Here is a 15,065-nt window from a genome sequence, read left to right on the forward strand (position 1 = left end):
AGGAATGCCTCTTTGTTTTTCTCCGTGATCTAGTAAGATACTGTCATAACAGATGTCCCTGAAGTAGAAAGAGTGCATGCCAGGTGGTGGTAGGAAGGTTTTCTCCAAGGAAATGTCATCAGCACTCACAGAAAATTGTCACCTGTTCAGAATGAAAGTTCAAGTTCCCCTGTTTGCTTAAATTTAGCATCATGCTGGTAGTTCTTGAGAAGAAGCCAGTCCAAATAAGATCATTTGTTGTTTGTTGTAATTCGTGACATGGAAAGACCTCATTGGAACAGAAGAGAGGAGAAAGAAAACTTCTGTGAACAACAAAATTACAGTAATATTAGCAGACATTTTGATGTGAAAGAAGAAAAGCGAATCCTCAATTTCTCTTTGTTGGTATTTATCAAAAGACAATTATAAATCTTCTCCTTAAATGTTTAAACTTATTAATACAATTTTGCATAACTAGAGAATCCACACTCTTCTTCCTCTTCTGGCTGCTAGTGTTCATGTCACACTAAGTTAGGATTCCCCCATCTCAAGCCATTTTTGGTTAATATTCCTTAATTTTCCTACGTATACTACTCTTTTGCTGATAGGAGATAATTTTCAATTAGTCATTCAGAAATCAAGGTCATGTTGAGCAAATTCTGCCCTCAGCCAAAGACAAAATGGAAGTGCAGAACAACAAGAGCTGACAGTAGGGGAATAATAAGGGAATACCAAGTGGTGCATCCCGAAGTGTAATTACAGCTGAGAAGTATAAAACACAGGCAGAAAATTTTTAGTGTTATTATTTTTCCAGAGTCAAACACGTGGTTATTGTGACTTCTAGTAGCTATTGTTATTTAATAAGTTGCAGTTTTTGAGATATTTAGTGTTACAATTTATTTATCAATTTATTACTGATGAGTTGCAATCCATCTGCTCCTTTACTGCAAAAGAGGCTGTTCCAGGAGCACAAGTGGCAGCCCTCTGTTGACCTTCTTGGCATCAACTCAAACTGAATCAAGTTGAAGAAGCACCAGCCAGACATAAGTATGGGAATTGCTATGGACACAGCTTTATGAGTTAGAGAAGAAAGAAAGGGGTGAAAAAGTGAATTTCCACTCCATCTCTTGATTCAGATAGGTTTCTCTTAATGAAACAAAGAAAAGGAGAGAAAGAGTTTTTGAAAGTTTTGCATATGAATAGTGTGTAAAAACGCTGGGAAAGTCCCTAATAACCGGCATCCTTTGTGGGGAATTTTAACACATCCCACTGTCAGAATTTTTTTTTAAGAGTCTCTTCTACATAAATGCATTTTTCCAGCTCCAAGAGAGGATATTTATTTCTTCTTGACTTGGTTAAATAGCTTTTTTTTGACTCCTTTAAACCCTAGCAGTGCTGGAATTCTGTTGGGCAGCGGTAAGCCAGGACTAAACACTCCCCAGGCTTTGTAGCTTCAGGTACCCATGTGTGGCACGGTCACTTACTGGCCATCTAGGGGGAAGGGGAAACCCTGTTTTACTACCATAAAGAAATAACAGCCACAAGCAGAAATTAACAGAGGAATTAATATGTCCATCAGTAAACTTACACCAGTAGCAGATTTCTCCTCACAGCTTTCATCCCAAGCCTATTAATAACAGGACTTTTTTCCCCTCTAATCGAGGTTCAGATGAATAGACAGGCTTAGTGATAACAGCTGAAACAAGGCAGGACTGTTCCCCCCTCTCTGACCTCACATATGCTTGTCCTTAACAATAAACTCATCCTTTGCTGAGCAGTTTCAGTCCACCAAAGAGCAGAAAATCCAGTTAGTAAAAAAGCATGAGTCGTTTCCACCCCAGCTAGCAAACTGGATTGGCTCCCTAAGGAGTCAGGCACTGGGCTGGAGTACAGCCAGGAGCACAGCCACTCTCTGCAGCAGTTGATTTGCCCTGGCTGTTGCTGTTGGACCACAGTTCCACATGACACCCCACTCAATCCTTTGCAGGAAGATCACAGCCATTTCTCACATTTCTGTATCCCCTTCCCAAAGCTACATCCTGACACTACAGAGAGAGAGATTGGGAATATGCCCAGTAAAGGGGACTGAATATATTACTGGGCCTGAAGTGCAGTGGTGTTGAAGGAAGTGTGCAGCAACATCGTAGTTACTGTCCTTACAGCCATGAAGCTGTCAGGGAGAAATGTGTAGTGACAGATCTTTGGCACTGTTATTTGACATGGAAACCAGCAGTGCATCCTTAATCAAGTCTCCTCTCACTGCCCAGGAAGGAGCAGGCAGGGAGGGAGTGCTTGGTGCTTCATCTGAGGCATAGTGTGTCCTGGGGTAATATTACTCACCACTTCTTGTTTACAGAGAAGCTCCTAAAAACCACTCAGGTTCATAACTCCTGTTCCTTAGGGTAATTGATACAGATGGTTGCTGGAGTTAAGTACCATCCTGAACTACTTTTAAGGAAATCAAAGGAGGCACAGCACTGGGGCTACTTTGGGTGTGCACTGATTGCACTGTGGGCCATATACTTTTCCTGAAAAGTCCTGAAAAGACGTCAGAAATCAAAGAAACAACCTGTAGATTCATTGCTAACAATGCCATGGCAGTCAAAGCTTCCTTAGAAGGGAACATTTCGTAGCTTGGTTATTTAGTTTTAAGAGTCCTATCTTTCACCTTACTCTGTACCTGAAACCACAGTAACACATGGTATTTAATACCAAGCAGCTCGAACCAAGTTGCCATGATTAAAAATACCATCTTTAATATAGTATTTCTTTACTTCGCAATTGAAGTCAAAACATATTTCAGATCACACATTTCATGCAAGAGCACACAGGAAATGTTTAGTAAAAAGCATTAGAAATGTATGTTTAATGCCATGATAGTTGTTGCATACAGAAGCAATGTGTTCACATTTCTGTCAGATGCATTCACACCCTTGTTTCTAACACAGTGATTGGTATGAAATATCAAAGGAAGATATGGCATCAGTTAAAGTATGTATAAACTTATTGTTCCCCATTCAGAGACATCTAGAATAAAAGAGGTTCTGAGTGGCAGGAAGATAGGATGAGAATAAAGGCTGATCACAAAGAGGAGAAAATAGAGAAGTCCAGGACTGGAAACTATACAGGAAAAGAAATTAAATGGATTAATACTGATGAATGGACAAACACTATGAACTCTGAATGAAGGGTATCTGAATGAATGATACTGAATGAAAGGCATGAAGGATACTGAGAAACACTGAATGGATACGTCACAATAAAAGAAGATGCTTGAGAGTCCTCGATCATTCCAATTTGATAAATACAGCATAAACCAATATTAGTTCAAATTGTGCCCAGTCCTCAGTCACGCATCAGCAATTCAGCACTTTATTTATGGTGGTGTAAAAATATAGATTTTTTTGATTCTTTGGGCTTGGGACAAGAGTTGCTTATTCCTTCATCTTAGGCACATTATTTTGTGAAAGAGAAAAATTGTTCATAGACATTAAAATTTAAGTCTTCTGCTTTATGCTGAGGAAGCTTTCCTGTTTGCATCATTACCATATTGATATGCTTACAAACTTTTTTGTTGGCAGAAGTGCTACATGCTAAGCAGCAACATCCTATTGAAAATCGAAGACGTGATAAAATCGTGCCTTGAATAGGCTGACAGGAAAGCCTTTTCAAAACAGCTGTGTTAGCAGAGGAGCAATTTGATCTTCAAATGATACACGTCTTGGAATTGTATCTTTATAATCTCTGTGGAATGTTGTTAAGAATATTTTATGATGGTGGCAGTAACTGATGCTGCCCTGAAAGGCTGAACCAGCACATGAAAAGGGGAGTCTTTTCCACCCACACCAATCTGTAGCTCATAGAGACTCATACATCATATTGCTTGTGATTTCCAGAGGGACATCCTGAATTCTGGAATTCTTTTGACTTGTATTAACTTGTGCTTGCAGGGCAAATATCATGGTAATCCCATGCATATAGCAGTGATCATCTCAAACTGCTTAAGAGAAGAAAGAAGAATATTGGCTGCAGCCAGCATGCCTGTACAGGTAATGAATTACATTTCATTAATCTGCTCCATGTTAATCTGCTCACATGCTTTTAAGACCAAATCCTGTCCTCTCATTCCACTGAAGTGATTTGTGTGCACTAGGGGTTGCCAAATGTTGCCCTTTAAACTCACATTTGAACTTCATTAGTGGCCCTATTGCTGGAAGCATTGCTATAAGAGACTTCTATGTCACAACTAATCTTCAAAGACTTTAATCTGTAGGAAAGGTTTTAAAGAGATTACTCTTTGCAAAACAGATGTGTGTATTTTAAATTATGCAATGCATTAATTCATATTAATTATGGAATGCAAAAGACATTCTATCCAATATTTTATAAAGTCATTGATGATTTTTATGTTGTTTGAAGAAAAAAATAATTCAAATTACACATGAAACTTACTTTTGGGAAATTGTTACATGATTAAAATCCAGAGAGAATTTTTAAGACAAATGTGTTTTTATTAATCACTTATGGATGTAATATGTATTCCTATATAGGAATATAAAGATCTCAAAAACCTAATAATCTACGTTTAATTTACTAGATGTTTAATGTCTGCAGTATACCCACACCTTTTCACCTTTTGGATTTCAAAGTTAAAGCTGCATGTTTTTCAAATCTGTGGAACTAAACATGTCTGTGTGTTTACAGCAGTCTCCAGATGGTTGAACACTGGCTTCTAAATTCCCTGTCTGTGCTGGAACTTGCAGTTCAGTTTCTATCACCTATTATTATTATTACTCATCCGCCAATTATCTGTTCAATGTGTTCCAGGGGCCGCTGGAAAAGTCTCTGCAGAACTCTGTGGTTTCAGAACGTCAAAGAAATGTAGAACACAAAGTGTCAGCCATCAAGAACAGTGCTCAGGTAGTTTTTTTGTCCTGTTTGCTGTCTCTGCCCACATGATTTTCATACAGACACACCTGAACTATCTTTAAGTTGGGCAGCACAATGACTTCTGCCAACAGACACACCAACCACTTTCCATTATTCCAAGGACATCTGCCCAGACTAACTGCTCAGGACACACCTGGATCCTCAGGTGTTAGCAGCTGTCTGGGCTCAGTGTGAGAGCTGCCTAATTTAAAGTTATCACACTCATCCCTATGTGAGTTGCAGACAGACCCCTGAGTGCAGTAAGAGCATACCTACAGTCTCTAAAAAGATGCAAGGTTCAGAAAATGCATTTTTGCAATTTCACCTCCCTTAGCTGGATCAGCAATAGCTGAACGTTCGTGACCTCTGAGTCACGTACCAAGACCTTTGTCGAGCCGAAGGCTACGTGACATAATTACATGGTTTGGAGATGTGAGGGGACAAGAACACTGGGAGCTGATGGTAACCACTCTCCAGGAGTTTCTCATACCACTGCAGGACAGAGCTGGGCTGAGTCAAACCCATAGCTATGTCCCAGAGACCCTGAAATCTCAGACAACACCTGCCTGTTCAGCTCAAGGCAGGATAAGGATTCAGATTACCCAGGGCTTTATTGCTATCCCAGCCCCACTTTCAGCTTTGCATCAGTCTCAGCGTGGAAATTATATTTGAAATACCTGTCCATATGTTGTTGAAGAGTAATGCTCTTGGTATACTGGAAAGAGATCCTAGCAGCATTCGCTCATCAGTGTCTCCTTTCACAGGGAAGAAGGGTTAGAGAGATCAGACCCTTAGAAGGATAAAGGTAGTTTCAGAAGAATGCAATACTAGATCTCTATCTACACATAAAGTTGTAAGATAAAAGTTGCAGAGCAGACGAAGCAGCAGCCTGTCACGCTGCTCCTTCTGCCTGTGGAGAAGCACAGCCACCCCTGAAGGACCAGTGAAAATGAGAACATTTTCTACATACCAGGGGTTTTTTTCAGTAGGTAACTAAGTTGAACACAGAAATTATCCAGCTCCTCGTGTATGTAATTTCATACTTTACACATATAAATCAAAACTTTAGTCCCCAAAAATAAAGAGTAAACCAAAATGGTTAATTGTGTGTGGGCTCATTTAGCAAACAAGTTTCTGTATTTTCACAGACACTTAATGTGCACATCTTAGGGAACTAAAAAAGGATTGTTTATGAGTTGTTGGCAAAATCAAGGCTTCCTATAAACAGCACAGAAACAGGCCTTCAAAGCACAACAGATAATTTCCTACAGTTTTATTTTCCTTCTTTTGATGGGGTTTTTTGATTGGTTACTAGAAAATATCGTCAACATTTTTTTATAGCACATATGAAAAGAAACTTGCAAAATGCCAAAGCAGCAAAAATGTTTCATTTCTTTATCCAAATTCTTAAGACACTCTGTAAATAAATTCTGTGAGCTCTACTTCTGTGTCTGACTCCACCTTTTTTGGCTTTGGACACCCCAATTCAATTTCCATTTAAGTAAATGTAAAATGATTCCTTTGCCCTGCTTTAAAGTTTCAAGAAGAGAGTAACATTATTGGCATAACAATTTCAGTTTAGCTCAAGCTAACACAATCATTCCTACTTTCCTCTATGTCATTGCACTAGTAAACAAGAAGGGATAAAGCTGAATCAACCACTGTCAACTGCAGGATAGAGGATAATATTTGACTTTCTAAACAAGTAAAATACATCTGTAGCTACAAACATGTATTTATTATTCAATCATACTGTTACAAGATAGTGAATGAGAGTTCCCAGAACTGTTCTGGGGTTTTCAAGTGGTAAGAAAGGAAAATACTGCATCATGCATTTGTTCATTTCTTTTCTGGGAAAGATGACTGACCAAGATGTGAAATACTTGGAAGATTTGCAAGAGGAATTTGACTTCAGGTATAAAACAATACAGAGCTTAGGTAAGAGTTTTTATACCAAATTTTAGATTCTCTAGGAAATGGCTGATTCTGCAGCTAGACTCTGGCATCAGGGGGTTTTGTGTATTACTTAAATAATATATGTAAACATAAAAATGGATCTTTAGTTTATATAAAGTTATAGTCCTGGAACATAATGACTCCTTTGGGGTTAAGAGGGTAAAGAGGATTGTGTTAAGAAAGTATAGTTATTTTGTATGGGTAAGCTGCATAATGGCACGTAAAGTAGTACGTTTCTTAATTTAAAGAACTTATTTTTCAATTTCCCCACCTTTTACGTGCCCCTTCTTTGGCAGAATGAGGAAGAGACACTTATTTCCCAGAGTTGTGCAAAACTGATTTTTCTAGCCTCTGACTTAGCTTTCTGTTCTTTTTTGACCACAGTGGTGATAACCAGCTGGTAAGCACTCTGAATGCATGTTTGACCAGCCTGTGATGGTTGAGATCGGCACGTGGCAACAGTCCTTGCATGATCTTTTTCAGAAAAGAAACTGGGGTCCGCTTGTGTCTGCTCAGATATCTTTATATTATCTTCCTTTGAACATGCAAAGATACTGGGCTTGAAACGTCCGAGTCCTTAAGCACATCAATCCTAAATGTTGAAGGCTGGATATGACCCAGCAATCAGAAGAGTTGCCACAGTTTAATGAGTTTAGTTATCAGGCCAATCATAATTACTGACCACACAGATAACTGAAAGCTGCCCCACTTGCAAAATAAAACATGCTGACATGAATGACTTTCAGGGCTTAAAATTTCACTGTTCTGCTCCAGCACATCCAGCTTACAATGTGTGGGAGCAATTGCTGTGGCTGAGCTGCTGGTGGTTACTTGTCCGCTTCTACTGAAACATCTACCCTAACTCACTAGGAAGGCATCAACCCAGAGCTTAGCAGACACACAGTTGGCACCGATTTCTTTTTTGAATGTAGCATGAAAGATGCAAAAGGTCGGGAAAAGTGAGGGTGGGGAAGAGCTGCATGTGTAAGAGCATGGGTGAGCTTAGGTACTCTTGAAACTAGTACATGATCCAGAGAAGGACAGAAGTTAGAGAGAGGGGGAAATGCCCAGCGATCAGTGCTCCTGGCTGCTGAAATTCCCCTGGCGATGAACATTTCATCTCTGTTTCAAATGCCTCTCAGCCAGACATTGTAATTCACATCAAGTCCAAAGAGCTTTAGCCTAACTGCTGACACCAAGAGTGCATTTGTGTGTACAGATCAATCATTGATCCAAGCCAGATGTACATAATACACAGGAGTATGCACAGGGATAAGAAATTTAGGGAACTCTGGGTATCATCTGCATGTTTTCTGCCTTTTCCTACCCCACATACACATCTACAGACAGGTAACATTACACCTTATGTTAAACTAGTACTAAAGTTAGTCCTTTCAAATGAAATATTCTGTTACATAATCTACTGATGTCCACAGTTTATTTTTTCACTAGTTCATGCTGCAGTCTGGTCGTGGTTTTTTTCCTCTCCTCCCCTTATAAACAGGCACACACACCCACACATGTATTTATACTGATTTTTTTTCATCCCCTGCAGAGCAGAATGACAAAAACAGCGCCCTCATTAAACAGGAAATGTTGGCGTTGCAGGCAATGCTCAATACTTTGGACTACAAGAGAAAGGTTAGTGACAATATTTTGTCATTTGTGGTTAATCTGCTTTCTCCCCTTATTCCCACACCAAATACTCAAATGTGTATGTGTGCCTTTTTAAATTCTCATTTCAGAAGAACAGACAAATTACACAGGAATTAAAAATTTGCAAAATGTTTGGGTGGGTCTGAGTGATTTTGACTAAAAGCTAAGAAATTGTCAATTAAGTAACAGCTCAATGAAGGATATGGTTCTGCACACCTCAGGAGTGAAGCAAGGAGTCCGGGGGGGGGGTTGGGGGAGGCGCAGGTTTATGATTAAATCAAGCAAACAAAAAACCAATGCATTTTATATGATGCAAAACAAAAGCAGAATTTTTTGAACTTGACAGAGCTTGCAAGTGTCAAAATCTTGGAGATGTTATGCCCACAAAGAATGCAACAATCTTCCCTCCTACCCTCCCAAAAAAAAAAGTTTTACTGAAGAACAGTTCATAGAGATTTAGGATTAATGTACAATGGGTGATTAATCCTGTCACTGAAGCAATAGGAACTAAATATGGTTACTTTCAGAATAATTGAAAAAATTTAATAAGCACTTCATGATAATTGCTGAATTTTGCAGCTGTTGCCTGAGGTCAGTTTGCAACACCTTTCCTATTTTACAGGAAGTGCTCAGTAAAATAGGACGTGTGATCCATGAGATCGATATGCTGATGAGCAACATGCTGACTGAGGAGCTGCTGGACTGGAAGAGACGGCAGCAGATCGCCTGCATCGGGGGGCCCCTGCACGGTGGGCTCGATCAGCTCCAGAATTGGTAAACCTGCCTTGACCTTGTGTTTCCACTGAAAACCACAGGAAGTCTGCTACACTTGAAATGATCATTCCTTTAGATCAGCTGCAACAGCAGCAAATTCATCAGCAGCTAAGAAAGTAAATAACTAAAAGGTGCCAACTAAAAGTGATGCGGTGGGCAACACCCGCTATTCAGAATTAATGCCACGGTGAACTGCTGAGCCTGACTCGTGGCACTCACTCATTTTTGGGTTTGACAGTTCCTCCAGATACATGAGACACACTCTCTCCGGAGTTTTGCTTGAGTAAGAATGGTGCTGACTGAGTTTGTCATTGAAGACAGTGGGAGTTGTGTATAGGCAGGGGCTGGGTAGAGGCTTTGTGCTTTGACTCACTCCTCCAGACTTCATGCTGTGCAGGAATTGAATGGCAGTAGTCTCTGTGGTGGCAACTCTGAAGTGATTGCAAGTAAAAAGAAAATAGCATTATATTTGAAAGATAATGGACTCAGAGAATGTCAACATATCATGATCATTACTCTCCGATCGAAACTCTCATATGGAAAAGGTGAAGTAAATATTAAGAAGTAAAAAGGAAGGGAAATTACCAAAAAAAATTTAGGATTGAAAAAAAAAGTGGTTTTTTCCTTTTTTTTTTTTTTGGTTTAGGTTCCTTTTTTTTTTACTGAAGTACTTTTTTTTCCAAGGAAGATGCTAAAAATAGCTTAAAAATGTAATTTTATACACACGTACCCTATTGAACTGTTAGCAAGTGTGTTTGGATTTATTTTTCCTTACTGCTTTTACACTTCTTCAGTCTTGTTAACCTACTCATTTTGTATAAATATTATCATTTTAAAGAGTACATTTTGCAAAACTGCTGGGCTGTAGGAAAGAATTAATGCTGGCACAAGAGCCCTGCTTGTACAACATCAGGACTGTGTATATATTTCTTCCAAATTGTCACAGACAGTGTTGTGTTGTTATGAAAATATCTGTCTTTGAAGATAAAGCAGGTGATTGGCCCAATGTATTTATAAACTCCTGTAAACAAAAGATGAATGGATGTGAGTTTGGGCAAAGCTGGAAAGTACCATTCAATACAAATTCTGATGTTCCTCAAGCAAGAACTTCAGTAGTTCTTTTGTTCTAAGAAACTGTTTACACAAAAGATTGCAAACTAATTCTTTGTCTTGCCGTAGCTTTACGCTGTTGGCAGAGAGTCTCTTTCAAGTCAGAAGGCAACTAGAAAAGCTGGATGAACTCTTGATCAGGCTGACTTATGATGGGGACCCTATTCCTGTGCAAAGACCTCAGCTGCTGGAAAAAGTCAACTTTCTGCTCTACAACCTCTTCCGGAAGTGCGTGAGCCACTGCCAATGTACAGAACTTTACCTGAACTGGTACAACAGTGAGAACACACTGTTAAGAAGGAAAAAAAAAAAGGAAAAGGAAAAAAGTTTGAATATCTGAGGATTTTAAGGTCCAGGTTCCTAATATAAGAAGTATGTACAGCTGTCATCAAAACTCATAGAAAACTGAAGGTGCCAGGCAGCTTCTCATGAGTAGCATTTAAGGGTTTGTCATCAAGTTCTGACTCTAACTGCATGCTAGAAATCCCCTTATTTTAGGAGGAGTTACGTACATTCTGCTGAGAAAAGTTATGGGGTTTTGTGTTTGTAGGCTTGCTATTTTTTTTAAGGTAAATGTGTCTTGTCTTTCCTCTTACTCACCAAGATACTCTTCCTGCTGCCCTCCAACTCATCATTCTATTAATAGATAAAATATTATCATCATTTCTCTTGGTTTTTTTACTGGCTATACTAGATATATACCACAAGTGAGTCTCTGAAAGCAAAGTGTGTTCAATTGTTTGAGATATATATATATATATGCGTGTGTGTGTATATATATATATATAAATATATAAATTCAAATTATAGTTTAATTATGATAGTTTCATTTCCTTGGAGACATAGTGTATTTTCATACTCTGTTTCATGGTTCTGATAAAAGTTTAGAAGACCAAGACTTTTATCATCATTGTATGTTAGGACTATAGAATTTGGTGTGATTTTCAATGTATTCCAAGTATCTGTTCCTTAAAGGAACAATTTAAATGAAAATTAGACCACTGTATCATTTTGAGAACTGAGAGTTGGAATGCAGACCTCCCACTTCAGAATCTGTAGAGAAATAAGTCTTTAAGAGATACTAGCCCCATTCCCCCCTCTCCCCCCTAAAAAAACCCAGCTGTTTGTTCATACACATTCCTAAAAATACATTTGTTTCACTCCTCACACAGCTCCTTCGTGGTTGAAAGGCAGCCCTGCATGCCAACACATCCCCAGAGGCCAATGGTTCTCAAAACTTTAATACAGTTCACTGTTAAATTAAGGTAAGGGAAAAAATCTGATATAAAGTCCTTCATTTTTGTACAGTATTTTATCCTAGGAGAATCTAGAAAGCAAAGCAGACCAACTTGTGTTAAGGATCCTTTCAACTGCAGGGAGATTTTCTGGAATGGGGATATGAAGTCCACAGAATCTGTCATGCAGAACAAGTGGCAGCAAAGAGTAAAACATGAGGAAGAAAGGCACATTGTGGCTAAAGGTGGCACCTTCAGGGTTCTGTATGCATTGAATTCTTGTTCTAATGACTTTACAAACTGAATAAATAATGATCCATATCATACAAGCCAAAATCAGAATACTCAGAGAATACACAGAGGAAAGAGAAACTGCTGCATTTTGGGGGTCTCTGGTGAATCAGAGACAAGTTATTTCTCTCCCAGTAGCTCCTTGCCTGACTTTGTGAAAGAACAAAAATTGGAGAGGAACTCTCATTTCATTTCCACCTTGCAGCACAAAGTGCATGGAGGGTTGGGGGTGAGAAAAGGTACATGAAGGAAAGCCCACACACAATCTGTGGTGCAGTTAGAGATCATACAAATCCATCTCCTAATTATTACTACTTTGGTGTCTCTCCAGACATTCCCTGAAACACATGCTAACTTTTCCACACACTTGGAGGGTAGGGCACACACCACCAGTACAGCCCAGCTCCTCTTTCTGAGTATTCAAACCCTGTAAATTGTGTTATAATCCTAGGTGCCTAATCTGTTTTCAGATTATAATAATTTCTGATACTTGAATCTGGAGCAACTAGTCTGGTGTTTTCTGGTGAGACATTTATTCTGTTAATATTCAGTCTCTCATTTTCTGTTTTGAAGGTTGCTAATTAAATTGCCAGAGCTGAACTACCAGATCAGAGTGAAAGCAACTATTGACAAGTAAGAAACTTAAAAGTGAAGATATTCTCTTTCTCCCTACAGAGACAACACAGTTTTTTTCAGTGGCTACCCTATCTGATTATAAAACTGCTTTTAAAAGGAAAAGAAAAAAAAAATTAAAACCCCCCACCAGTTAAAAGATCAGAGTAACACTTCCTTTTTATGTGGATCATGTCTTTTTTTAAAACAAAGCTGTTAAGTCTAATTGATGTTTTCAAATTGGAGGCAAGAAATCCATTTAAGATTTGTCTCAAGACTTAGAAAAAATTCATCATTGTGTGATACAGCAGCATCACACAAAAACTTGAAATCAAACTGTGTTGCATTTATGGGATAGTTAGGTTTGAAATACCTCCGCTCTCACCATGCTCCATCCCCAGCCCTCAGTACAGCTACCTCCCTCTTTCTGCTTGTTGTGCTTCTGCAAGCCCCTAAAAAACACCTTGACTGCATGGACCTACTGCATGTTGGCCTACAAGAAAGAAGGAAAACACCTAGTGAGGAGGGAGCAAGAGAGAAGCCAGGGCTGTTTCTCTAAAAAGCCGTGTACTGTCTGATAATAAAGAGCAAGATAAAATACACTGCCTACATATGGCCAGATGCAAAACTCTAAATGGACAGTATGAATTTCAGTTCTTCAGTTTAAAAACTGTAGTTGTGTTGTCAATGCAAACCAACTTCGACCAGGCAAAATCTACCATCTGAGATATGCTTCTCATTACAAGTCATGGCTTACATATTTACTGATTCACAATCTGTTTCTTCTCCCCCACCCCTCTTCTCTTCTAGGAATGTTTCAACTGTAAGGTAAGACAATAAAAGTACCACATTTATTAAATTTTTCCAATACAATGGTATTTGAGTACATAAGTGAAATGTCCTCCCCAGTAACCGGAGGTTCGTTCTGTGTGGAACGCACGTGAAAGCCATGAACATGGATGAGTCTGCAAATGGAAGCCTGTCAGTAGAATTTCGACATTTGGTAGGTTTGACTGCTTTTTTATTGTTGTGTACTTCTGGTAGAGAAATATAAGATTCTTTGGAAGCTGTGGAGGGAGAACTGTATTACTGTCAATGCCACACTCATTTTCTTTCTGCTTATACAGGAAGTTTACTCCTAGAACCTCTTTATGCCATTCCATACCTTATCCATTCCATAAAATAAGACTATATATTTTCACAGAAATGACAAAGCAAACCCTAATTACCACCAGAAAAGGAAAGACTAATCATGCTGAATTAAAAAGCTTCTCAGAAACTGAGTTTGGTTAAAAAAAACCCAAAACACCAAACCAACAACAAAAAAAACCCAAACAGAAAAACCCAACACACAGAACAAACAGACAAAAACCCTAAACCACACCACAATTTTCTAGGGGAAATAGAATTGAATGCTTGAAATCTATCGGAAATTAATGCCTGTGATAACAGCCTTGTGAGAGACTAGAGTACTGCTTCTGTGACTTCTCTGAGAGCCCCGTGAGTCCTGCTTTCTGACTAACACTCCCTTGCCTGTGGTATTTTTGGGGCTTAACCACAGATGCAGTGCCTTGGTGTAGTTTTGCAAAAGGAGATTGAGATCAATGGTCTTTAGCGCTTTTTTGTGTTATACACTTGGCAAGCACCCTAATTAATGCTTTGTTACATTCATTTAGTTTCTTAAAAATTCTTTTAAAATATCAAAAGACCCTCACTGAATAGAATTTTGAGGTGTAGTGTCAAGAGACTTATGAAGACTTCATTTGTATATTGCAAATAAAATCTTATTATAACTAAAAACATCCTGGTTACAAATTATGTTCTTTATATGTACTTCTGTCTGTAGTCTCTCTGACACATAAATATTGCTTTGCTTTATACAGCAACCCAAAGAAATGAAAACAAGCGCTGGAAGCAAAGGAAATGAGGTTTGTGCATTTATTTTACATGTTGTTTTTGCCTACTCTCACAAGTATTTCATATTTGATTTTATTTAAATCAAAGAGCTGTTAGATTCTGAAATACGTACTAGGTACAGGATCCAATTATTATGTTAGTATAAGTATAATGGGAACTGGTGGGAATGACTCAAATTGTAATTGCATGCCTTAAGTTTGTATATTGAAAAAGTTACAATAGAAGGTGGAGAGTAATAATCCAAATTTGTGCATTCCTCTCAAAGGTTACCTTTTTGGTAATTATTTTTGGTAATTTATATTTTGGAAAAAAAACCCAAACCAAATAATAATGAAATAATTATTTCCTATAGGAAAGGTCCTTTAAATATATGTTTTACTGGCCAGGTTCACAGCTGAAGTCAGGATGTCATTATTTTTGCATCAAATGGATTTGCTGCCTCATCCAGGACCAAAAATGTGCTTCATTTACTGACACTCATCCCAGCCTGGTCGTAGGTTCCCCTCTCGTGGTGACTCTGTGTATGGCACGAAAGCGCTAAAACCAACAACTGAGGGTAAAGTTGAATTAGCAAGCGAAAAAAACCCAAAAAACCATATATATATA

At 38.6% G+C, this 15,065-nt stretch overlaps 1 protein-coding gene across 4 annotated transcripts in view; it reads left to right on the top strand.

Moving 5' to 3' along the window:
• Positions 1–15,065, top strand: part of STAT4 (signal transducer and activator of transcription 4) — a 38,400-nt gene that overhangs the window by 10,432 nt on the left and 12,903 nt on the right. For 3 of the 4 annotated variants that reach the window (XM_017728756.1, XM_017728743.1, XM_008630080.2), the window contains exons 3-13: positions 3,930–4,028; positions 4,807–4,899; positions 6,768–6,846; positions 8,420–8,505; positions 9,143–9,294; positions 10,474–10,632; positions 11,577–11,669; positions 12,504–12,563; positions 13,353–13,370; positions 13,452–13,545; positions 14,426–14,470. In XM_017728756.1, coding sequence (XP_017584245.1) covers positions 3,930–4,028; positions 4,807–4,899; positions 6,768–6,846; positions 8,420–8,505; positions 9,143–9,294; positions 10,474–10,632; positions 11,577–11,669; positions 12,504–12,563; positions 13,353–13,370; positions 13,452–13,545; positions 14,426–14,470 — 978 coding nt within the window. The remainder of the gene's footprint in view (positions 1–3,929; positions 4,029–4,806; positions 4,900–6,767; positions 6,847–8,419; positions 8,506–9,142; positions 9,295–10,473; positions 10,633–11,576; positions 11,670–12,503; positions 12,564–13,352; positions 13,371–13,451; positions 13,546–14,425; positions 14,471–15,065) is intronic. The other variant, XM_017728755.1, reaches the window with a different exon arrangement.

Source organism: Corvus brachyrhynchos, unplaced genomic scaffold (assembly GCF_000691975.1).
Source record: "Corvus brachyrhynchos isolate BGI_N302 unplaced genomic scaffold, ASM69197v1 scaffold370, whole genome shotgun sequence".
Taxonomy (NCBI): Eukaryota; Metazoa; Chordata; class Aves; order Passeriformes; family Corvidae; genus Corvus; species Corvus brachyrhynchos.